General features: G+C 38.4%; 1 protein-coding gene across 1 annotated transcript in view; it reads left to right on the forward strand.

Annotated features, from left to right (window-relative positions):
* The window catches only part of NALCN (sodium leak channel, non-selective), a 282,164-nt gene that overhangs the window by 183,465 nt on the left and 73,571 nt on the right, over positions 1-25,128 (forward strand). The window contains exons 15-16 of the mRNA XM_027115885.1: positions 12,937-13,073; positions 14,393-14,531. Of these exons, the coding sequence (XP_026971686.1) occupies positions 12,937-13,073; positions 14,393-14,531 (276 nt within the window). The remainder of the gene's footprint in view (positions 1-12,936; positions 13,074-14,392; positions 14,532-25,128) is intronic.

A 25,128-nucleotide genomic window follows, 5' to 3' on the forward strand; every position in this document is an offset into this window, starting at 1 on the left:
CCCCGGGGCGGCGCGGCAAAACACACATGGCTCCTGACAGAGGCGGCCGGGGCCCGTGCCCCGAAAAGAGAGAAAAAAAAAAACAGAAAGACCCCGAAACAAAAAAAAAAAAAAAAAAAAAAAAAAAAAGAATGACTTAGATTGTTACTAAGAAATGAGAAATGTATATGTATGTTATTTTATTTGATGTTATCCCTATTTCCATGTTTTGCATAAAATATGTTAATGTGAATTTTCATAGTGCATCTAATAAGCCCTTTGCCCTCAAAGTATGCAAAATTGAACAACTGTACAATCTACCACAGGCATACTCAGGAATGATACTTGGAAAGTGCATGATGGTTGCCTGAGAAGGAATTACTTAAGAGGACAGAGCATGGGTGGGAGTTCAAGACCCCAGTGTGAAGACTCCAGTACAAAATATGTGTCTTCCAAACCTCCGATTTAAAGTGTGGGATTTATTTTATAGTAAATACCATCACTGACACTAGTTATCTGTAAACTAAGGTGGAACAAATAAAGAAACTTATGGAGATAATGAGAGCCAGATTTCACACAGTCAGAGAAAGAAGTTACAGATAAGCAAAGGGAAGATGCCAGAATGAACCCTCTGGCAATTGGAATAGGAGTATCAGTATGAACTCAGTTATTGTAAGATAGATAGATACATAGATGCATAAATAGATATATAGATACATAGATACATCAGTAGATATATAGACATAGATACATAGATAGATACATGGATACAAGGGTGGATACATATATACAGCTCTATGGTTACATAAGATACAAACATAGTAAGTAGATACTAAACATAGATATGTGTGTATACAAGGGCTCATATACATACATATATTTCCTAGGTCTTTCCTCTGGGCGAGGCTAGAAGCAGTGACATGCCAGTAACATCAAGAAAACCCAGTCCTAAAATTTTCGTTTCTAAAAACCATTCTCCAATAAAACAAATCAATATTCTTTGGAGAAATGACTGATTCTAGAGTTGAGGCAGGTAAAACACAAGATGAGACTTAAGTATAATCCTGGATGGGATTCTGAAACAGAAAAAAAGACATTCCTGCAAAATCTGGGGAATTCCTAAGCAGTTCTGCATTTTGGTTCAAAGTATTTGACCAAGGTTAATTTTTTGGTTTTGATCAATGTCCTATGGTTATGTAAGATACTAACATAAGAAAAAGCTGGGTCAAGGGTGTACAGGAACTCTCTGTACTATCTTTGCAACTATTATGTACATTTAAAATTATTTCAAAATAAAGAGGTTTTTTTTTTTTAAACAGGCTAAGAATTTTCTATGGTAAACTCTAATAACACTATATAGAGACATAAATTGGCTGCTCTGTTACCCTGTTCAAAGACTTATATGTTTGTGAAGCTTTATACCATAGATACGTTGTATAGAATTTATAGTCAGTTACGATTTTTCTTTTAATCTTATAAAGTTGGAAGCATAGACTTCATCAGGAACAAAATGGTGTTTTATGGTTTTGTTTCTGATAGAAAATCTGATGTGGCTTGTCATTTCTCTTCATCTTAGTAATATAATTCATCTGAAATTGGAAGAATCATTTGTGCTGGTTCATACGGCTGATTGCACGTTGTAAAGAGCCTAAGGAAAGGGTAACCAAGTGATGAGAAATACCACAAATCGGTCACTTCAGCCTGTTTGTGGGACACATTGATGCTGCCTTTTTTTGTTGTTCATCTCGTCACCATTGTGTTATCCTTGTCTCTTGTGTAAAAATATACAGTGAGGCATGGGGCCACAGAGAGCCCCGCCCTTAATTAAAAATTGTCAGCTTAGTAGGGGAGAGGTACACAGAATTAAGGAGTTATAGTGCAAAGCCCTGAGCACTAGGGTCGAAGACCCAGGGAGCCTGGGGGAAGATGTGCTTAACTCAGGTTGGAGCCAGGTCGAGAAGATATGTCTAAAAATAATGAATCAAATTTTATTAGGAAAGTGGGAAAATGTATTCCATATAAAAGAAATAGCAGGTGCAAAATTGCAGAAGTAGGGGCTTCCCTAGTGGCGCAGTGGTTGAGAGTCCGCCTGCCAATGCAGGGGACACGGGTTTGTGCCCCGATCTGGGAAGATCCCACATGCCGCGGAGCGGCTGGGCCCGTGAGCCATGGCCGCTGAGCCTGCGCGTCCGGAGCCTGTGCTCCGCAACAGGAGAGGCCACAGCAGTGAGAGGCCCGCGTACCGCCAAAAAAAAAAATTGCAGAAGTAAAAACCCATCTATTGCTTAAAAACGCTGTTTTGGTGAAACAGTATACAGCAGTGTTGAGAAGCTGAAGTTCTGGAATCTGAAAGATGGTGGTCAAATCCCAGCGCTTACCACTTCTAGCTGCGCGACCCCGAGCAGCAGATTTGAGCTCCTTGGACCTCAGTTTCCTCATCTATAACAATGGAGCTAATTATGGTACCTACATCAGGGGGCTATTTTGAGGATTAAATAGTGTTAGAAAATGAGGCAATGAACAAAGCGTTCAGCAGAGTATCTGCACACGTTTACTACTGCAAGTACCAATTGTCATTCTGAGAAATCATCCTAGAAGAGATGGTTTTTGAAGGAAGTATTGTAATTAACCAAGTGTGGAAGGAAAGTGTGTTGCAGGCAGGGGGACGGTATGTTCAAAGGCACAAATGGTACTCTGTGGGAGGGACACACAAACCAATATTGTTAGAGTATAAAGGGCAAGGCATGAGGGGATACTTTAAGCCACTCTGAGCAGAATTTATTCTACACGTAATTGACCATCCTTGAATTACTTTAAGGCCCAGGAACAAGGTGGTGTTTCCTTCTTAGGTGGTCTTTAAGGTAGATTTAAAGGGAGAGGACTACGATGGAAACCCAGTTGGGAGGGTTTAAGGAGTGATAGTGAGTCCAAGTGCCACTGGACTCAGCAGCCTGGGATCAGTGAGGTGGTGGGAGAGACCTGGGGCCCGAGAGGGAGTGGACGAGGGGAAGTTAGTGCCGAGGAGTCGCGTAGATGGTAAGCAAGCTTCAAGAAGCAAGTTTGAAAAGGGAGGGAGAATAGGATAGGACACAAGGTGAGGAGAAATGTTTGCCTTTCTCTATTTTCATTTTCATTTTTTAAACCAAGAATCTTGAGAAAATAAATCAATCAGCGTAGCGAAGGGGAAGAAATTGGAGCGAGTGGGAAAGGGTGAGGCAGGCCCAGGCTAGAGGGAGGAGGGGTCGACAGCGCGCATGCGGCATCCTCTCCGTTTAGCCCCCTCACTGAGATGAGACCATTGTCACGTCGAGCCCGCAGTTGCTGTGGCTCAGTGATACCTTTGGTTTTTATAGCACATTTCCCTTGAGTAATTCAAATTACAGGCAATACACCATCTCTCTTAAATATCTGGCATTTATATAAAAGAGTGAAGATCCTCATTTTTCATTTGAGAACACTGAAATCCAAAGCAGTTAAGGGATTATAAAATGGAACAAAAATTTAAATCTACATCTTACTTTTTTACTGATGCACTATGCTATCTCCTGTGTTTTCTAATGCAAAACAGGGAGGACAATTATGTGAGTGCACAAAAATGTATATTCTGAATTCCCTTTGGTCTGGGCTTTTTTTTTTCCTATTACTTACTGAATATTCATCTCATAACAAGAACCGAACATCTAGTTTACATGGAACTCTAATATAATTTCATTTGAAGTGGAGCAAAAATGCATTTTTTTATCATAATAAAAATGTTTCGGGCTTCCCTGGTGGCGCAGTGGTTGAGAGTCCGCCTGCCGATGCAGGGGACACGGGTTCGTGCCCTGGTCTGGGAGGATCCCACGTGCCGCGGAGCGGCTGGGCCCGTGAGCCATGGCCGCTGAGCCTGCGCGTCTGGAGCCTGTGCTCCGCAACGGGAGAGGCCACAACAGTGAGAGGCCTGCGTACCGCAAAAAAAAAAAAAATGTTTCTATTACTCAGTAAATTCCCTAATGGAAACAACTGTGTCTCGGTTGAATAACACAAGACAGATACGATGTAAAATAGAGGTGTTTGGACCTAGAGGAAAAAGCATGCAAAAGCAAACTGTATTCGTTACTACTATCTCAAGGAAACCGTTCATTCCATTAGTGGGATTTTAAGGGACAATCATGTAAAGAAAAACAACCGTTCAACATCATTTGGTATTCTGGTTTTTTAATAGTTTTCTTTCTTTTACTGTCTTGTTAACATTTTCTGCTAGCTTAGGTTTGTTGCAGATAGTACCTACATTACTGCCCAAAGAACCTTCTGCAGGACATTGAAAGCCTGTAAGGTCTTAGGTTCAGTGTTGTAACAAGAGCATGAAAGTGAACATTGCCTTTACAGCTTAGGGATGTCATAAGATGGTGTAAATGCATCTGTGCTGCTGGCCTCCCAAACCAGGAGGCAAAGAACAGCCACTTAATTCCCAGCTCCTCCAAGAACACCTCCTCTCCCCACTTTCTTTGGGGTCAGGCTGTAAGGGGGAATGAGTAACAGCTCTGATTTCTTGAGAGAGGTGGAAGAGGAAATGCCACTGATCAGCTGAAGTTATGAAATTACCTTGAACATTTTGGGGTGCCAGCTGTCACAAATAAATGTAGCTTTTATGGCCCAGATGCAAACCAAGAAATGAGCCCTCCAATTTACATCCAGAAAACTCCAATTTGAAGTTGGAAGGTACAGGGTTTATTGAAGATTTTTGTAAACGAAGGAAAAAACAGTGACTTAAACACTTTTTTTCTCCTTTTTGGCCCTACTGCCCTGACCCTGACCCTAACTAACAGCCTGACACTGACCTTAACTAATGACCTGACGACTTCAACACTTTTTAAAGGAAACATTTTTAAAGTGCACAGTATTGCTGTCTCACATGCAATTATGTAGCTAAGGGACAATTGCACAGAGGAAAAAGGAAAGGTTCTCCCCTCCAAGAAACTCTTTATTGGATTCAATAGGCTAGTGAGAAGTATCCCTTATACATATTTGTATGTCAAGGTTTTATAGTAACATAGAGATATTAATAAAAACCAGCATGTTTGATCATTACTCCAGATAGGTCATCTGCAGCTCGGGTTGTAGAATCGCAGGTGCAAAATAGCAAGAGAAACTTCCTTGAAAAATAGTAGTTTATGCTTTAGAAGGAGTCTCCATTCTGAATTACTGAGTCATGTACAGATCTAGAAAAACCAGCAAAAGCCATTATGTAAAGAAGCAAAGATATGGGACTTCCCTGGTGGCACAGTGGTTAAGAATCTGCCTGCCAATGCAGGGGACACGGGTTAGATCCCTGGTCCAGGAAGATCCCACATGCCACGGAGCAACTAAGCCCGTGCGCCACAACTACTGACCCTGCGTACCACAACTACTGAAGCCCACGCACCTAGAGCCTGTGCTCCGCAACTAGAGAAGCCACTGCAGTGAGAAGCCCGCACACGGCAACGAAGAGTAGCCCCCGCACGCAGCAACGAAGACCAAACGCAGACAAAAAAATAAAAACAAAAAACCAAAAGAAGCAAAGAGAATTCAGCCTTAATTGACTCAGATAACACTGAGGAACTCCCTTCTCTGGGTTAAACGGAATGTGGTCCTTTTTCATGTATGGAAGAGTCAAAAACCACACTTCAGTTACATTAACCCACAGATCTCTGCACATTTTCTAAGCCAGAATGGACTAGATTTTAAAATGAGAATCTTTCCCAAGTCTGAATGCTTTTAAAATTGTTTTCTTTTAGAAAATCACACCAAAAATTACCCAAAAAATTTATTTAAGGTAATCCTTCAATTCAGTTATTTGTTGCAGCATTCAGAACGGAACTGAAACTGAATAATGCTTGAATATTTTAACAGCAGAAAGCCCAGGCTGAAATATGGCAGATTTAAGCAATGAGGCAGAACGGGGTGTGTGTCGTGCAGACCAATTACTCCCAACTCTCTTGAGAAGCACAAGTAAAGGAAAAGCCTTTCAGCCACCCAATGTGTAATGATATCTCAGCAAGACAGATGCTGAGCCATAGAATAGCACTGAGCTGAGATGATTTATATTTTTTAAAGCTCAAGGTTTGAAAGTTTTTCCTTTGATTCTAATTTCCTTTTTGCAAATTTTTTTTTTTAAACCATGTGAGTCAGTTGCAAAGCTATCATCTGATCTATATGCTACAGCCAGACTTCACGCTCAGTTGAAGCCTCCTCCTTCCTTCGGACTGTTCTTTACATTAGGTTTTTCAATAAAGAGAATAAAATCTTGGGATTCTCTGTGCTACTTTTCTTCCATTCAAGAATCATAACCTTTGAAATAATTTTTAAGTGGAAATTTACGATTACAATTACTATATGTTAGTAGGTCAGTTTTGTGATACAGTATAATGATCTTAAATTATTATCCAGTATATCCAGTATAATCCATGTTATTCCCTCACTTGCATCAAAGTAAATTTAATCTTGGAAGATCTGTGCTTACATGCAGAAGGGGAAAGAATTTGGATAAAAGCTAGAATACCATTTTATCACATATTAAAGAAACTTTATAGTGGCTTCAAAATACCATGAAGTACTTCTGTTTATCCTGGCTTCCTGATCCCCTTCCACTGCTCAGCCCCTCAACACACACACTCTCTAATCCCATCTTGCACTTGCTTCTTTTCTTCTCTTTTTGTAGCTCAGTCATGATCATGGGCTGGGGAAGAAGCAATGGTGAAGGTTATGGAGGTTAATAGCAGTGAAGTAAGAATTAAATGATTGTGCTCAAATGCATCATCTGCCCTTAAAAAAAGAAGAAAACTTTTTACTAAACTATAATATACTTATAGAAAGAGGCATTTTGCTGAATTTTTACAAACTGAACCCCCCCCCCCCAGTGCCCAGCTCAAGAAATATTGACTGTACCTTAGAAGCCCCTCCCCGTACACCTGTCCAGTCATCATGCTTCCCCCTCACCCCAGAGTAAACGCTCTCCTGGGACCAAGCAGATAGGCTAGTGCTGCCTGTGTTTTAACTTGATATAAATGGAATCATTCAGTCCGTACTCTTCTGTCTTGTCTGGCTTCCTTTACTCACTGTTCTATTGGGAAATTCACCCAAGTTTTGTGCTTGGATGTTGTTCGTTGACTCAGATGTTTCAATGGACCACAATTTGCTCTTCCAGTCAGGGGCTGATGGGCACTTGAAGAGTTTAAGTTTGGGACTCTTACAGGTGGCACTGCTGTGGGCTTGGGAGGGTGTAGTTGTGCTGGGTGTGCACACGTGTCCAGGAGATATACACCCAGGAGAGGATTTGCCCGGCCGATGAGCGTGTGTATGTTCATCCCTCATTGATGCTGCTTATCTGGGAACAACCGAAAGAGCACTGGTGTTCGGAAAGAGGCCCCTTCCCTCAGGTAGAAGATTCGCGTCAGTGCCTCAGCAGTGAAAGTGGACGTATCTGCCATTCCAGCGGCCACTCACCTTTCTCTATTTTAATTACCCCATTTGGCACATTTACGGGGCAGCAATGCCTGATAGTCAAGAGGATGGCTTGCAGGATCCTGAAGAACCTTCTGAGCCATCGAAAGAGCTTCTCACCTGCTCTTTGCAGCTTTAAGGTGCAATGATCAACTCATGCTGAGTTCAGATCCATTTAGTCACAAACAGTTATTATATTTCTGTTCTCTAAAAGGTGCGATAAAAGTAAATTAAAAGTGGAATCTTGCCCTTAAGGAGCTTACAAGCTTTGGGGAGTATAACTCTAATACAAGTTAGAATGAGATGAGTTCCATTTTAAAAACATATAGGCATGGGGATTATTTTTTAATACTGGTAACCTACACCTGTTAAACATTATGTTCTAGGATAGTTGATTAAATGTTACAAAATATTACGTGTAAACTTATTCTAAACATTTATCTGTTCCTCAGTGGCAGACATACGTTCAGGTTAAATGTCACAGAGTATAATTTTATTCTGTTCTGTGAATCTAGGGACACCGATATTTCACACTAACAAATTTATTCAACTGGGAAAGATATTTTCTGCTTGTCTCTCCATCCTTTAGAATATACCTAAAATCCTTTCTTTTATTTCCCAGTTATCTGCTGGAGAGTTTAGTTCTGCCATCTGATCTGTCTAATTACTTATTCCACAAATATTTGTTTAACTTCCTTTGGGTCAAATATTGTGACAGGCCCCGGATACGGAATAGTGAAAAATTCCCACACGATCCCTGTGCTCCAAGAGTTCACAGTCTCAGGAAGAACAGATATAGAGTTTCAGGTCATACACTATTAAGTTCAAATAATGCTCTATGTAGTGGGTTTCATAGTGTCCCCCCAAAATCGATGTCTACCAGAAACCTCAGAATGGGACCTTATTTGGAAATTAGATTTTCGCAAATGTCATCAGTTAAGATCATATTGCTTTAGGGCAAGCCCTAATTTCAATGATTGGTGTCTTTGTAAGAGAAAGGAGAGGGAGATTCAGATAGAGAGACAGGGAAACACACAGGGAAGAGGGCTAAGCAATGACAGAGACCAAGGAACAACAAAGACTGCTGAGAAGCTGGGAAGAGTGAAGGAAGGATTTTTTCCCTAGCGCTTTCAGAGAGAACGTGGCGTTGCTGGTACCCTGATTTAGCACTTCTGGCCTCTAGAACACCAAGAGAATCAATTTTTGTGTTTTAAGCTACTGATCTTATAATGATTTGTTAACAACAGTCCTAGGAACCTAGTACAGTGAGTGTTAGGTTGAACCATAAGAAATTGCCCGTTTTGACTGCTTTGACCTACACGAACATGGCGACTTCATTTGGTCCAACCCAATATGCTGTGAGCTTGTGAGAGGAAGACCTTGTTGATGAGAGGAAGCTTCTCGGAGGGATTTCTGGTGGAACTGAAATCAGAAAAGCAAGTGGAAGTTCATGAAGAACAAGAGAGAAAGGGGAGGAGAGGAGCTCCCAGCAGAGGGACCAGGGCAACAAAGGCTCTGGGGCAGAGGCCTGGACACTTGCGAAGAACTGAAAGAGGCGGGCATGACTGGAACATGGTGTGGGCACAGGGCCAGGTGAGGCTGGACAGGTAGGAACAGGTAACACAGAATTGGGTGTTAAAACCTAAAGGTTGATGGTTTTGTTCAGGAGCAGTGGACCCCCACTGAAGGGTTTAAGCCAAAAAGTGAGAAGATTACTCTGACCCAGATGCGGGATAGATTTGGAGGAGCCAAACCAGATGACGAGACCGTGGGAGGGAGGGCATGAGCCAGGGGATGTCTCTGACCAGGGAAGCACGGTGGGGATCCAGAGAATGGGCCACCTGAGCAGTTTTTAGGAAAGAGCTCCGTGTTTTTGTTTGGATGGCATTGTCCTGATCAGTATACCATCTGCCCTTGTGTCTCTTTGAAGACATTTAATTCTCATAAAATATACATACCAGTCCCGGCAGGCCTACAGCCCCAGTGTTGACTCATATAATCGTGTGTAGCAATTCCACTGCCCAAGAAGTCTCTGGAAGGAGAAGCAGCACCTCCTCCTTTTTTTTTTTCTAATTTCTCTCTTTGCTACTCACCTTGTGTTCACATCACTTTGTTTATATCTCAGCTAGAATAGCTATTACGTTTTATTGTCATTATCTGTTTATATAACTATCCATTATAATGTGGGTTCCGTGAGGGCAAATACTGTGCCTCAGTTATTTTTATATCCCCAGAACCTAGCACAGAACCTGCTAAGTCCTGGCCTGTGGGATTTGATTTATAAGTGACTGCATCGGTGTATCAATAAATGAGTCAGCAGACGCATGAATTAAATACTTCGTTTATGCTCTGTCTTCTCAGCCTGTCTTTGGCCCTTTATAATTGCCTTTCTCTTTGGTCTGACAACATATTAACTGCTTTTTTTTCCCCCTGTGTGCTCTACTTACCACTACAAATATTTTTCTACTAGTGGTGGCAATAAACTTTTGGAAAAGAAGTCTCTTCCTCATGAATCTCTTTATATGTAGAGCCATTTTTCTAATTGCCTGCATCTCCTGGAAATGCTCACAGTTTTTGTTCTGTGCCTTTGGGAGCTAATTCTTTAGCACTGTTGTCATCGTAACCATCAAATTATTGAGAATGTGCCGTGGTCAGTGTTCCTCTCAGGGGGAGAGGGGAGGAAGGTGGTGAACAATGGTGGCCCCTTCCCTAAATGAGATACCACCAAAGACAGAAAGTCAAAGATGACTCACAAAGCTATATAAGATATACAAATGGCTAAGGTAAATGTTCGTATTATATAAAACCAAAATGGAAGAACAGTTTCTGTAGTGGAGTAAGAAAAAAAGGCAAGTTTCCTGAACTAGGAATCAGGAAGTAGAATCTCACTATGGGCTCACAACCAGTTGGACAACTGAGCCATATATTGTATTGAACTTGGGATGTTCCCCCAAAATGCTCGTGTTCTCTCTGGCCATTTTGAATATCCCCACATGGTAGGAGGGAAGAGCTGCCACCTCTCTTCTCATTATAAAAGCTTCCTTGGCCTCTCATGCTCACCTTTCCACAAATCCAGGACAGATTGTCATTATAAAGTAAAAGCATAAGAAATAGAGACACAGATGTAGAGAACAAATGTATGGATACCGGGCGGGAGGGAAGAGGGGGGATGAATTGGGAGATTGGGGTTGACATGTATACACTACAATGTATAAAATAGATAACTAATGAGAACAGACTGTATAGCACAGGGAACTCTACTCAGTGCTCTATGGTGATCTAAATGGGAAGGAAATCCGAAAAAGAGGAGATGTATGTTTACATATAACTGATTCACTTTGCTGTACAGCAGAAACTAACACAGTGTTGTAAAACAGCTCTACTCCAATAAAAATTAATTTAACAAAATAAAGTAAAAGCATCTACCCCCTTGTCATGATATTTAGGGGATATTTTGTCATACTGTAATAGAAATGCGTTGACCAGTTCCAAGAATAATAAATACTTAAAGTTTTGTTTTTAACTAAAATAACATTGTTTATTTTAATATTTTAAAATATTTTACAATATTATTTTAATAAAATAAGCTAATGTACTTTATGCCTCAAGTAAGTCTTTAAAGATATGTATCATCTCTGTAAATTGCAACTTTCTGATAACTAACGAGGTAATCATGGAACTAATGCTGTGGAAATATCTTTAATATGTTTTCTCATAATATATGCTAATATATGTTAATTTTAAGTAATTTGAGCAAACCAGAGAAAACTAATTTCATAATTCTGCTTCTTTACCCCTAGAAATAACCACTATTACCAGTTGGAGTATATCCTTCCAGATTTGTTATATATAAATGATGAGGTCTCATAATATGTACTCTTTTATATTATCTACTTTTTAAGGACACATATACATACACACAGATTATAAGATTTATAAGATTTAAGATTTATAGATCTATGTCATCCATTATAAGAGCTTCATAGAGTCTTTTTGCATGAATGTACCATAATTTATTTTGCCAGTCCTTACTGGGGATAAGTGTTTAGTTTATTAGTTTATTTCTAATTTTTTTAATATTACTGACAGAGTAGCATTGAACTGCCATGTACTTTTTTTTTTTAAGATTTTTTTTATGTGGACCATTTTTAAAGTCTTTATTGAATTTGTTACAATATTGCTTTTGTTTTTATGTTTTGGTTTTTTGGCCACGAGACATGTGGGATCTTAGCTCCCTGACCAAGGATCGAACCCATACCGCCTGCTTTGGAAGGCAAAGTCTTAACCACTGGACTGCCAGTGAAGTCCCTGCCATGTATTTATGTCTTTGCCCGTTTGTTCAAATATTTCCTTAAGATAAAGTCTCAAAAATGATATTGCTGGATCAAAGTACACACATCTTTAACATTTTAAAGCATATTATCACATTGCCTTCTGAAAAAGTTGTACCATTTTATATTAATAAAAATTCCCATTTCCCCATAACCTCACATTTTTTAACTTTTGATAGTCTGATATGCAAAAGTAATAATTTTATTTGTGTGTTTATAGTACCTATAAGTATTTGTGTTTGAGCATCTTTTCATTAATTTTGAAGCAGTTGTATAATTTTGTGAATTTGTCTTTTCCAAAATTAGTTTGTGAACACTTTTTATAAATCAAGAAATATATATCCAATATTTTTCAAAAAAAAAAAAAAAAAACGTATACCCCATAGGGGGTAAGAAGCTGGTACCTTTTGAAACGTGCTTCCATAACCCCACAAAGAAAGACTGCCTGAACTAAAGTACTCCTTGACCTCTTAGCTCAGCATTTGTGATATAAAGCCTCAGCTTCTGTGAAACCTAAACTGTAAAAATATAAAAACAAACTTATAGAAATAAATAAACAAATAAATAATAAAACCATTTGCTTGTCAATTCCCAGATATTTCATGGCACGTAATTGAATAATTCCCAAGCATCTTTACAACTACATAGAGAACTTTTGCTTTACCAAATGTGGTGTTTCTATTTGAGCTATTCTTTCATGAATCTGCTAGGCTAAATGATCAATTTCTTTGACATTTTCCCCCTTTCAAATATCACCACTTAGGATTTTCATTTCTTTTTTCATTCTTTTGATTTCTAATTCTAACACACACATTTATAAAACACTTTGGTGTTTAAATATGTTAGTGATAATAAGTCAGTCAACGATAAAAAAAATTATGTTTCCTATGGAAAGGGGATTATGTTTGGGAATAAAATAACATACATTTTTCTTCTAATTTTTTTTTTCTGGTTTAGTTTTTTGTTTAGTTTTCTTTTTGTTTTCCCTGTGCTCAGACTTTGAACACTCAGAGTAAGGCAGGAGACCAAGATATACTTGGTAGGGCTTTACTGCCATCTACCGTTTCTTCATGTAATAACTCATTGTTCCTTTGATTCAAAAATTCTGATAGACTGTGACTTATATTACTAAAGATTCCCCCCTTCTTTCTATTCTTTTCTTTAGTTAAAGCAAAGTGAAGCAAACGCAGACACCAAAGAAAAGCTCCCTTTGCGACTTCGAATCTTTGAAAAATTTCCAAACAGACCGCAAATGGTGAAAATCTCAAAGCTTCCTTCAGATTTTACAGTTCCTAAAATCAGGTATTAAAGTATTTCTTTAATTGTATATCTCAAATACACCGTAAAACATTCATCTTAAATCTGATTCAGCCCTTTCAAACTCATGTGGGTATGGTGTCTTTCTATTTTGAAGTTATTATCCATACTGCTACTCTGTCTTCCTCTGTTTTAAAACCGTTGACCCCTTTAAGCAATACATCCAGAGCAGAGTCAAGTGTGTTAGCCTGGGCAAGAAGGCTGCTGACCGCTGCTTCGCCCTGAGATGGCCCCTCGGGGATTTGACTTCACAGGTAACTGGCACAGGTGGTCCAGCTTACAAAGATGCACGTAGACATTGGCCTCTGACCCTCAGCCATGTAAGGATAAAATTGCCTCTGAGGCCCTTTTATTTTCAAGGAAATGGAGAAACTGCCACTGGCCAGGTTTCCAGACTACTGTGACAGCGTTTGTTTAGAATGCCACGTCTGGGTGCAATATAATTTGTCTTCCATTTTTTAAAAGAAGAACCATGGCATTTTGCACTCATACTAATATGATTTTCTACCACTTTGCCCTCAAGTTAAACAATTGCATTGAAGATGCTTCAAAATGCTTATTTTTAATAATTAAAGGAAATTCTTCCAGTTATAGCTCAAAAATTACAAGTAGAACCAGAATAATATCAAAAATGACATTTTTTATGTAACTAGTTTTAAAACAATTCTATGGGGAGGTTATAAAAGCATGAGACTGGATGTGGTGCCATAATATTTAAAATTCAAATCAAAATACATTTGCAATTCTGATTAAAAAAATTTTTTAATGTGAAAAATATGACATATATAAAAGAGCCGTAAATTAGATTCAAGATTAGTGATTATTGGAAAGATGTTATCTGAATTCTCCCCATGCTTTAAAGATCAGATGAAGTAAGTTTCTTATGAGTTATTTTGAGTCTTTAAATGTAAAATTATCTCTAAAAAGATTCTTATGATAAATGAAAGTTCAGAGAGATGAACTAATTCCTCCAAGTCTTAGAGGGGAAAAAAAGTATCTTATTACCACAATAGGAGTCAAAAGATACCATTTATTACTGAATATTGTTGCTTAAAAGTAATTTCAGGGACGTGAGTTTTTTAAAACAGGAATAACTGAAGATTCAGGAATTTTTCTCTGAATTCACCATTTTGCAAATTATATGTGTAGTTAAATCTAAACACCTCTTGGTGTGACATGTCCTATTTTCTGTGAACTTTTGTCCCTGCTTTATCTTAGCTTGGGCAAATGCATCATTGCAAAATGCCATCCCTTGCTCCATTTCATTAATAATGCTTGACATAATGTGTACTTCTTTTGCAAAGGGAAAGTTTCATGAAGCAGTTTATTGATCGCCAGCAACAGGACACCTGCTGCCTCTTACGAAGCCTTCCATCTACCTCTTCCTCATCCTGTGATCACTCCAAACGGTCTGCGATTGAGGACAAGTACATTGACCAAAAAGTAAGAATCACTGTCTCAAATAACCAGATTTTTCTTCAGCCTGTGTGTTAGAGAAAAGAACCGCGTAACTGGGTGGGGTCCTGAAATCTAATGTCTCAGGAGAATAATGAAAAAAATAATTTTAGTGGTTGGAGAAATTACTAAACCTAACATTTGTAAATTTGTTAATTTAAAATTTGCATTTCTACAGGTTAGCTTTTGAGCCCTGCCATGTGGCAGCCAGGTGACTTCCAGTAGATCAAAAGCCTCCCCAAACCTGCATTTTCTCAAGTGCAGAAGGAAGGGCTCTGAGCTCTCAAGTTCAGCCCAGGTTTAATGGTGGCCTGTACATTACTTTCTGCAGGAGACCTTACTTATTCCAGTTATTATGCCAGGGAGACTAACCAGAGCCAAGTTTCTCTAAAATTAGTCCAAATAACTGTCATTTATTGAGTTTACTAAGGCCTGTGGCAGGAATTATCTCTAGGCACATTATCTTATTCATGTTCTGATTTACCTATGTCTTTATCATTTGAAAAGTAGATAGGGAATTTTTTTTTCCCAGATTCCACAGTTAGAAAATGAAAGATCAATAGCAGAGTTTGTGAAAGAGATTACACATTAGAGTTTGTTTGCAAAAGCATCTAATTCACTTGCGAGTATTTCTCTTTGAAAGTCCTAGTTTCTATTTTAATCCTTTAAATTGTTGCCACCTTTTTTCTATGGCTTATCATCAAATACATATTTCTCTATTATCATGTGAAAATAAAATAGCAGCTCCTTCATTCTCCAAGATTCTGTTTCTCCCCATTCTCCAAAGATTACCCTTGCAAAGGACCTTTACTTATTCCTCTCCTCCTCCTTTTCTCCCATCTCCTCCCCAATGAAATGAACTTCTGCCCTTTATCACTCCCCGATTCCTTGTTTCTCTGCTGTAGTTAAGTGATTTTCTTCTCAATTATGATGATAATGATTTCCTTTGTAGTGTGTCTCTTCTCACTCAAGAATTTTCATTTATTTCTTTTCTTTCAGTTATCTACAGATGTTATTCCTCTGTTTTAGAGCTTCCAAGATTGTAGATGACAAGTCTGATGCCAATGTCATTTTTTTTTTCCATGTGAAAGTAATTTGGTTTTTCTTTGGTAGTTGGTTGGTTTTCTGGTTTCTCTTGGGAAGCTTGTAAGACTTTCTACATCTCCTTGGAGTGCAAAGACTTTACCAGGATATACTTTGTATGTCTTTTATCATCAGAACTGCCCAAACTGGGGAGTCTTTTCAGTTTGCCAACTAAGAATATAAGAAATTTTCATTTATTATTTGTTCAATTATTACTTTTCCATCTGCTCCTTTTTTCCCCCTACTTTTCTCTTATGATTGTTATCTCTCTTTTTCTTCTGTGTTTTGAAATATTTGTTCTGCTTAATCTTTCAGGCCACTAATTTGATTTCAACTGAGATCATCCTTTGCTTTTAAAGTTTGAGTGAAAAAATCATGAAATGTGTGTGGAGAGGGGCACACGCACGCAATACTGTTACCTCTCCTTAAAGACTTTCAGAAGACTGTACTCTTCTAAAAGAATTGTCACTAAACTTGTCATGTCCCTTCCCCATAGTTATGTTTGTGCAATACCGTGCACAAGGCATAGAAGCAAAAAGTTTCTATGTTAGTGGATAAGCATGTGGGAGGATAATGGCCTGGTTTCAGACAATCATTCTGAAATTGCATTTTACACATGAGAACACAGATGGCTTATTTTCTAAATTTATTTCAAAGGCAGAACTTTAAGCCAGAGGGTGTGCAGTGAAGCCCCAGTCTGGGTTCAGGTTGCACCCAGCCCTCTCCAGGAAGAGTGCCAAGAGTCGATATCATGGATGCCCAACACGGCAAATCCACAACTTGTTTTTTTAAATCCTGAGTAATGATATCCCACTGGAAATACAAAATTAAAATCTTAGTCTGTGAAATTTAATTTTCTCTCTAAAAGGGAAAAGATGATGTCTCTTACATTTCCTGAACAGAATATTTTGAAATTGGTGAGAAAAAATAAATAAAAAGGTTCTTAGCAGGTGAGTGGGATGGGGGGTGTGTGTCTAAGGGGACTTTTCATCCTTCTATGTTTGTGGCTTCTTTTTATATTCTCATTTAACAGTTATTTTTAACTAACTGAAAGTAAGATAACAATTATAGCTTTATTCTGTAATCTTACACTTGTCTCTCTCATAATCCCCTAAAATATAATGAACCCGCCTGGGGGCGGGATCCAAGTCCCTCAGCTCTAAAGGGACTAGAACTTCTTGGAGACTGTGGGCCGTCCCCCATCTATAAAGTCAGTTGATTCAAACACACAATACATGGTCTTATACAAGGACGGTGATCGGCCATGGTTAAGTTGCCCTTCATCCCCTGTCAGGCTCATTGGCCATATGTAGATAAACTACAGTTAGAACAATATTGTTTATCTTTTTACAGCCTTCAGCATCTGGAAAGGGGCACATAGGGAACATAGTTTCTCTTCATCTCAGCAGTAGCTACCCTGTTGGGGCAGCAGCAAAAAAGACTTACCATGCTGCCACCCATTCTTAAAGCTTTGACTTTCCTCAGGCTGCTAGGAAAGTAGACTTAACAGTTCCTTTCACCATCCCGTTTCCAGCTTGAGCTCCTGGCGTTCTTTATAAATACTAATGATCTGTCATCCTTGAGGGCTTTGGGCCAGGGAAACCCAAAACAGAGAATTCCACTCAATGAATTTCAGTGGTAAGGATTTAAGGGAAGTAGGAATCGAGGAGAAAGCAGTCTGGTATCTGTATTTTTAAATATGGCAAGCCTTTTTCATTTTTCTTAAGAAACCCCAAAGCCACTTAAAAACAAAAATACACAAACACACGAGAAAAATCCTGAACAGAGACCACACCACCGTTAGCTCCCCTGATAAAGTATTTTTCGGGAAGCACTTGCAAATTTCTATTACATCCCAGTTGCCTTTGGAAATACGAGTCATTATCAAGTGGACAGCAAGGTCCTTCACTCTGCGTGAAGAAACTCTCCTGGCCCCCTGCAAACAGAGGCTGTTTTCCCCAAAGAGTAGTAAGAAATCAAAAGAAAAAGAGAGGCTGGCTTTTGGTGATTCTCATAATGTGAACAAAGGAGCAATAAAATAAAAGTTTTCTCTTAACGACTACCTGTCAGGAAGAAACTTCTGACACCCTCTATACTAGAGGGACTCACTTTTCTCTTGCCAAGGAAAACACTGAGTCCCCAGGAACCTGGACATCACAAGTTAAGGGGAAAACCTGACAACAAAAGCCAGGTGGGGTGGAGGTGGAGTTGTTTGATTAAGCAACGTGGAAACACAAAAGCACATGTTAGGCAAGATTTTCTCAAGTAATTACCCTGGCTTTGAACAACTGTAAGGAATTCCCATGGCAACCTCACTTTGCAAAGACCATGTTTTTAAAAATAGCCCTGTCTGATTACCTTTATCACATAGTTTAAAATACCTGTCCTTCTCTGTAAGCAATGAGCAAACAAAACTGTAACATCTTTTAAGCGTTGTGTGGTTTGCTCAGATCCTAAAGGAAAAAGACAGCAAACAGTGTGGTCCCTCTTTTCCCTTGGGGTGTCCTTCCAAACCCCACAGAAAAGGCATTCCCAAGTGCCAGTTCCCACATCTCTTTCCCTTTCCACTCCCCTACACCCCCGTGGGCATCTTCAAGGGGTCCCCTTTCCTCCTGATTAAAGGATAAACCTGCAGATCTTCAGAGGAGTCTTACTAGTTTCCAAGCAGAAGGGAATCGGGCAGTGGTTTTCTACTCATTTTTTCCCTCTGTATTATTGGAATTAAACCCTCAATTCCTTAAGTAGAGTGCTTGCATAAACTGAGATGTGCACTTGGCTTTCCAGTAACCCTGTTAATAAAAGCAGCTCACTCTGTCCTCAAGTGAATCATCTCATCAACGTCAAGGTTTCCACTGTGGTTGGATCTAAGGACTCTCTCTGTCTCTGACGGACCTCCCTGGTCTTTCTGCCCTGCTGTCTTGGCTGGGGAGCCACTTCTGGGGTCAGAATCTGCCGTGTCTGGGGAACATGAGGGCCCATCACAGAGTCACATCAGCATGAGACAGTTGGAGAGATGAGGGCTGTCCCAGTCACCCCCTTGTATCCCTGCACTTCTCAGAACCGTAATCAGAACCCATATGATAAAGTAACAGTGAGGATTTATTTCTCCAACAACAGAGCAATGTCTGCTCTCTCTCTTACTTGTCTCTTTTCTGCTAAACACATAGAAAGTTCCATAGTAAGCCTTCATAATTAATAGCTAACACGTGTACAAAATGAGGAGGAAAACAAAAAAGTAATTACTGTGTTTTGTTTACCCTTTACATTTCCATAAGTCTTCAACAGTCACTCAGTCATTCAACAAACATTTATGGAACACCTGTTACTCATCTGGCACTCTTCTGGGCTATGGGAATTCAACAATGAGTGAGATGTGAACTATGCCCTTTAGAATCTTTTAGTCTAATGGGGAGAAACATGTGTGAATGGATGAAAGTAAAAACTATTACAGGAGCATGAGACAGAACCCCCTAAGTCCTTCCTGCAGGAGAAGGAAGACTGAGCCATAGAGGACAAATTGCTCCAAGCAGGGAGGGAAGCATGTGGAAAATATGGACAGCATGATCTCCTTAATGTAACTGATTGTGAGAAGCAGAATAGAATAGTCATTAAGACCAGTAATACTGATTACATGATGTAGGTTCCAATCCTCATTTATAAACAGAGATAATTCTTGTTTTTAAGGTTTGTTGTGAGAATTAAATAATATATATTAAATGCTTAGCATCGCACCTGGCATAGCATATGATATGTGCCTATCAAACCAGATAAGAAAAGTTACTTTAGGAACTTACCTGACTGTCCAGTGGTTACGACTCGATGCTTTCACTGCCTGGGCCCGGGGTCAATCGCTGGTTTGGAAACGAAGATCCTGCAAGCTACACGGCAGAGCCAAGAAAAAAAAGAAAAAGAAAAGTTACTTTAATTAAACCATGCCATGAAGTCAGATTCAGCAAATAGACATATTCATCAATCAAGAAAAATTACTTTTACTTAAATTAACCTTCAGATGTGACAGTCTAGTTGAGCACAATATGTTAGTTACTGATTTATTTTCCTTACTGTCCATGAGCCTGATTTTTTTTTAGTCTGATTTTTGATGATATTTCAGTTGCAACCCCCGTGCCTACCTAGTGTCTTAGCCTCAAGAAGTAAATTAGGGCTTCCCTGGTGGCGCAGTGGTTGAGTCCGCCTGCCGATGCAGGGGACACGGGTTCATGCCCCGGTCCGGGAAGATCCCACATACCGCGGAGCGGCTGGGCCCTTGAGCCATGGCCGCTGAGGCTGCGCGTCCAGAGCCTGTGCTCCGCAACAGCAGAGGCCACAACAGTGAGAGGCCTGTGTACCGCAAAAAAAAAAAAAGAAAAGTAAAGAAGTAAATTAAATTGTTCTGGAAAGGTTTACTGTTCACAAAACCTTGTTGATTGCCATACAGCATTTTATAATTTTCTGCGTAATCATAGAGTACTTGATGGTTTGTTCCAGTAACTCCACATGTAGCAAGTTGCTCAGCTTGATCTATAATTTCCAGGATGAACGTTAACTCACTTTAAAAAAAAGAGAATAGCCTGTTTTCATCTTTTGGGCTTTTACTCTTCTGAAAGAAATTTCTAAAATAATAGCTTAGCATCTCTGCAGTGCCATTCAAGACACGTCTCTAGGAGAAGAGTGGCAGATTACATGTTACTACCACTAACCAGAAGCTGTATCGCAAAGATACAAAGTAGTGTGGTCCCAGGGAGGGAAGAAGTGTGTCCATCAAACCCAGTATGAAAACCCTACCACTTCTCTCTTTAGTATACAAATGCTTAGTAGATAATTGATTGCCCACTTATTCACAGTAATAATGGAGATGCCTCATTTAAATGACAACTTGTTTTTCATTTTTATTGATCTTTGCAGTACGTTTGTGAGCTCAAACTAAAATATGGCTGCATTTATGTGCACAGTCTTCATTTGACAAATCATTTCTAGAGGACTTTTATATGCAGTGTGCTGGGTTATGGGTTAAAAACACATTTTGCTGCTTTCATCTAACACGAGAATAGGAATTCCCTATCAATGATTGTTTTTTAGAATATTTAATTGTGTGATCATTTTTAGTTTGGAATTATATGTAATTTGTTTGCATTCCTTAGGTGCACATTTATTGGGAGTCAAAAGTAAATCAGTCTAGGATTAAGCATCTTTTATACATAATATAGAAGGCTTTTGATCAAGTGTTTTTGGTACAGTCTCCAAAACAGGTCTGGGAGAGCTGAGGTTGCAGCTAAACCTATCTTTGAAATTTACATTTTGCTCTACTTTTTAAACATGCTTCCCCTTTGAGTATAGTCGTACTTATAAATTGTATTTTCCATTAAGTCTCAATGTGTTATAGTTGATGCTTCTGCTGACATTCTTGTTCTTTGGATCTGAAGTTCAAATACAGTTGAATTGTAATTGGAGACCAGTAGCTGCTCCTTGTACTATCAGAGTGCCATGGATTTTAAATTCACAAACAACTGCTTGGTTAAAAGCATCTGGCATTTTCTCCCAGAATCATAAATCCACTCATATTTTTTTAATCTCTGCAGATTTTCAGTCTTTGTCTTTCTGTTTATATGAACTATAACCACGAAGTCATTTTGTTTTTTACTTATATAATCTAAATCTCCCTAGCATGTATTATATTTTATTACCAGTTAGCACTATATATAAACATATCTAATTTTTTTCTATAATTGAAGATAATGTTTTCCCCTCATGCTTTGCCTCATCAGTTATTATACTTGTTTAGCTGAGATATAAGTTGTTGGAGATTTGACCAACTCTGCAATGACAAGCATTAGTGACTAAAGCACAGTCATAAAATTCAAGTGCCAAAAAGCCAAGCCAATGAAGTTTCCAATCATTTAGTTTCTAGTTTTACAAGACTGTCCTATATCTCAAGTGAATAGAGGCATTTCAAAATAAGCAGTCCTCCTTTGTAAGTTTTACCTGCTTCACATCTGTTATTTTAAGGATTCACTTCATAAGAAAAAAAAAAAGGTAGAACACAGAGCTATCTGTTAGTATTAAGAAATTTATTCATTCTTTCAATATATTTCAGAATTGAACTATGCACAGTGCTAGACTGGAAGAAAATGTAGTGGACAAGGAATACACCATCCTTATCATATGGAGTTTATGATCTAGTGGAATTCACAGAAAGACAAAAAGATGTTTCACACACAGAGCAGGGACTGACATGTATGGGGTGCCCTGGACCCCAAAGGAAGAGTAAAGATTTGGGAGGTTTGTGTGTGTGTGTGCACATGTCTGCATATGTGCCTGTACACGTACATCTTTATATATATTTTTAACTTTCCTGCCTGGTATTTTCTCAGGATTCAGAATTTATGATGTTGAAATAACTTAAGATCAGAAATCTTGACCCATCATCTAAAACTCCCTTTTTACAAAAGTCACATTCTAAGACATATTTCAAACCTTCCTAACACACCTTCCTAATACAATGGTATTCACCTTTATATACATTGTAATAGGACTATTTTAATCTTGCTGCCACCAACACTAATCACGTTTTTAAAATTCTTTCTTTCTAAGCATAATGTCAGTTCTGCAAAAAGTTTATTTTATGGAAACATCTTGCCATGCACAGGATCTGTCGTATGCACTTTGGGATTAATTTTCAGTTCACAGGTGCATGAAAAATTCAAATACAGATAAATGAGGTACCACCTTCAACGTGTGTAATTTTAAGTAATTGCTCAGTTCCAATTACTGTGTTTTATGTGGGAGACTTATTCAATAAAGTGGCTCGTTATAATAATTACACTATACCTTTCCAGCAGAAATGACATTCATCAAGCCTTGTTCACTGGACCATGATTTGAGGCTTAATGGTCATATGTTTTTATAAATTCTCTCCGACTTAATATCAATCTATTAATATTTTTAAAGTGAGAAAAGAAAAATAAGGCCTCTCAAACTTTTTCCCACTTAGCAACAGAAATGTACTGTTAACAACTCCAAATCAGAAAAGTTAGTTGAATATTTATAACGTTTGTGGTTTTCTTTCTCAAATAAATATTAATGGCTTCATTTTGAAGATCACTAGAGTGAAAGATGGTTCTTTAGATCTAAGCATGGAGCATCCCAAAAGAATCTAATATTCCCTGATAGGTTTGTGGTTACTCCCAGGTGATTGAATAAATTGAATTAATGTTCTGATTAACTAAAAGTTATGATGGATCCCTGATTTTAAGGATTCAATAAATGTAAAATATAAATCCTATAAACCATCCTGGCTCTAATGGGTTAGAAAGGTCATTGATCTCTTTTCATGCTTCAGCATTGTTATTCTGAAAATCAGTTATGGATATATAGAACAAAGAAAAAAATTGGCTAGTTTAGATTTTGTATTAGGAGTTGAGAGAAGTAAGAGCATGTTATATGTGCAAACCAAATCTTCCAAGTCAAGCAGACAATGTTTTATTACAGTATAGCTTGGAAAATTCTTTTCTTTATACTTCTTTTTTTTAATACTGCTTTTTAAAATACTTTTAAAATACTGTGACATTTTACATAGACATCATGATGTAGTGAAAAGCTGTACAATCCAGAACTCTAATCATAATTCTGCAATTTATTATCTGGGTAACCTTAGACAGCCTAATTTCTATGAACCTCAGATTTCCCATCTGTAAAAAAGAGATAATAATACTACCTATGAAGATTAATTTGAAGATATGTAATATGTAATATAGTACCTCAACACATGATCAAACAGCCAAGGAAATGAATAAGGATTTAGAGGATTTGAAATATACAGTTTACCAGTTTCATGTTATGGCCATTTATACAATTCTTCATTCAATGACTAAAGAATATACATTCTGATTCAAGAACACATGAATGATTTATAGAACATGACCACTTACTACACCACAAAGGAATTCTGAATATAAACCAAATCAGTATCTTAGAGAAGGAGTTATTTGACCAACATAAAATTAGAAACCAAATAGCAACCACAAAAATCACCTACACATTTAAAAATTTTAAAACCACTTCCAAATAACTGAAGGAGTATAGAAGACACCACAATGGAAATAAAAAGTATCTAGAACTGAAAAATAATGAACATAATATATATCAAACTTATGAGAAGTAGCTAAAGGCATTTTTAGAGGAAAAATCATAGCCTTGAATGCATATTTAATAAATGTTGACATTAATCTTCCAAGTATTCAACTCAGGTAATTAGAAAAATATCAACCAACAAAACACTAAAACATCAGGAAGAAAGAGATAATAAAGATAAAAGCAGATTTTTTCTCTGAATTAAACATTTTGCAAATTACATTTGTAATTAAACCTAAATACCTTTTGGTGTGACATGTCTTATTTTCTGTGAACTTTTGTCACTGCTTTATCTTAGCTCAGGCAAATGCATCACTGCAAAATGCCATCCCTTGCTCCATTTCATTAATAATGCTTAACATATGTGTACTTCTTTTGCAAAGGGAAGGTTTTATGAAGCAGTTTATTGATCGCCAGCAACAGGACACTTGCTGCCTCTTAGGAAGCCCATCATAGGGGCTCTATCCTCATGACCTCATCTGAACCTAATTGCCTTCCAAAGGCTCCTCTCCTAATATCATCACACTGGGGTTAGGGCTTCAACATATGAATTTTGGGGGGACACAAACATTCAGTCAATAACACACAGCACTGTAGGGAAGAAGCCAAGGTTAGTTGCAGGGCATCACATGTTTCTGGGAACAGGCAAACACCCTCTTCCCTCTACACTAAAGAAAAATATCCAGGGGACTTCCCTGGCGGTCCACTGGTTAAGACTCCACGCTCCCAATGCAGGGGGCCCAGGTTCGATCCCTGGTCAGGGAACTAAGATCCCACATACCGCATCTAAGCCGTGTGCCACAACTAGAGAAGCCCGCAGCCAAAAATAAATTAATTAATTAAAGAAACAGAAAAACATCCAGGAGTGGAATCAAAAATAACAAGAGTGATAAAGGAAAGAGCAGATCCAGATAAAATTGGTAGTGTCAGGGGGGAGTGAAAGCAGAGCCAGGAAATCCCAGAAAGAAAGCTGCCACACTTGATCCCTGTATTCTAACAGAAGAGGAAGCTCTGAAGTTAGGAGAGAAATATTGGAAATGCAGGAAAACAAATTTTGCATGAAAATGAGCAACTGAAAATCATCAAAGTCAAGTTCCCTACAAAAGTTACAAGAAAAAGAGAATCAGGGAGGGAATGCTATCCTATAGACAGGTAAAGAATCAAGCATGTATCTTGCCTTCTCCTTATGAATTGAACTGCTGAGTAACCAAATAATACATGTGGGGAGGTGCCTCATTATAAAAGTAATCCAACTAATAAATGAAAAAGAAATGACAATTTTACAAACTGGGTGAATCAATCATCTAAGCAACGAATATCAGTACTGTTAACATCACAAAAAGAGGGACAACCAGACATGATGCGCATTCAGATC

This window comes from Aethalodelphis obliquidens, unplaced genomic scaffold (genome assembly GCF_003676395.1).
Source record: "Aethalodelphis obliquidens isolate GAN/ISIS:26980383/991018 unplaced genomic scaffold, ASM367639v1 scaffold15, whole genome shotgun sequence".
Classification (NCBI taxonomy): domain Eukaryota; kingdom Metazoa; phylum Chordata; class Mammalia; order Artiodactyla; family Delphinidae; genus Aethalodelphis; species Aethalodelphis obliquidens.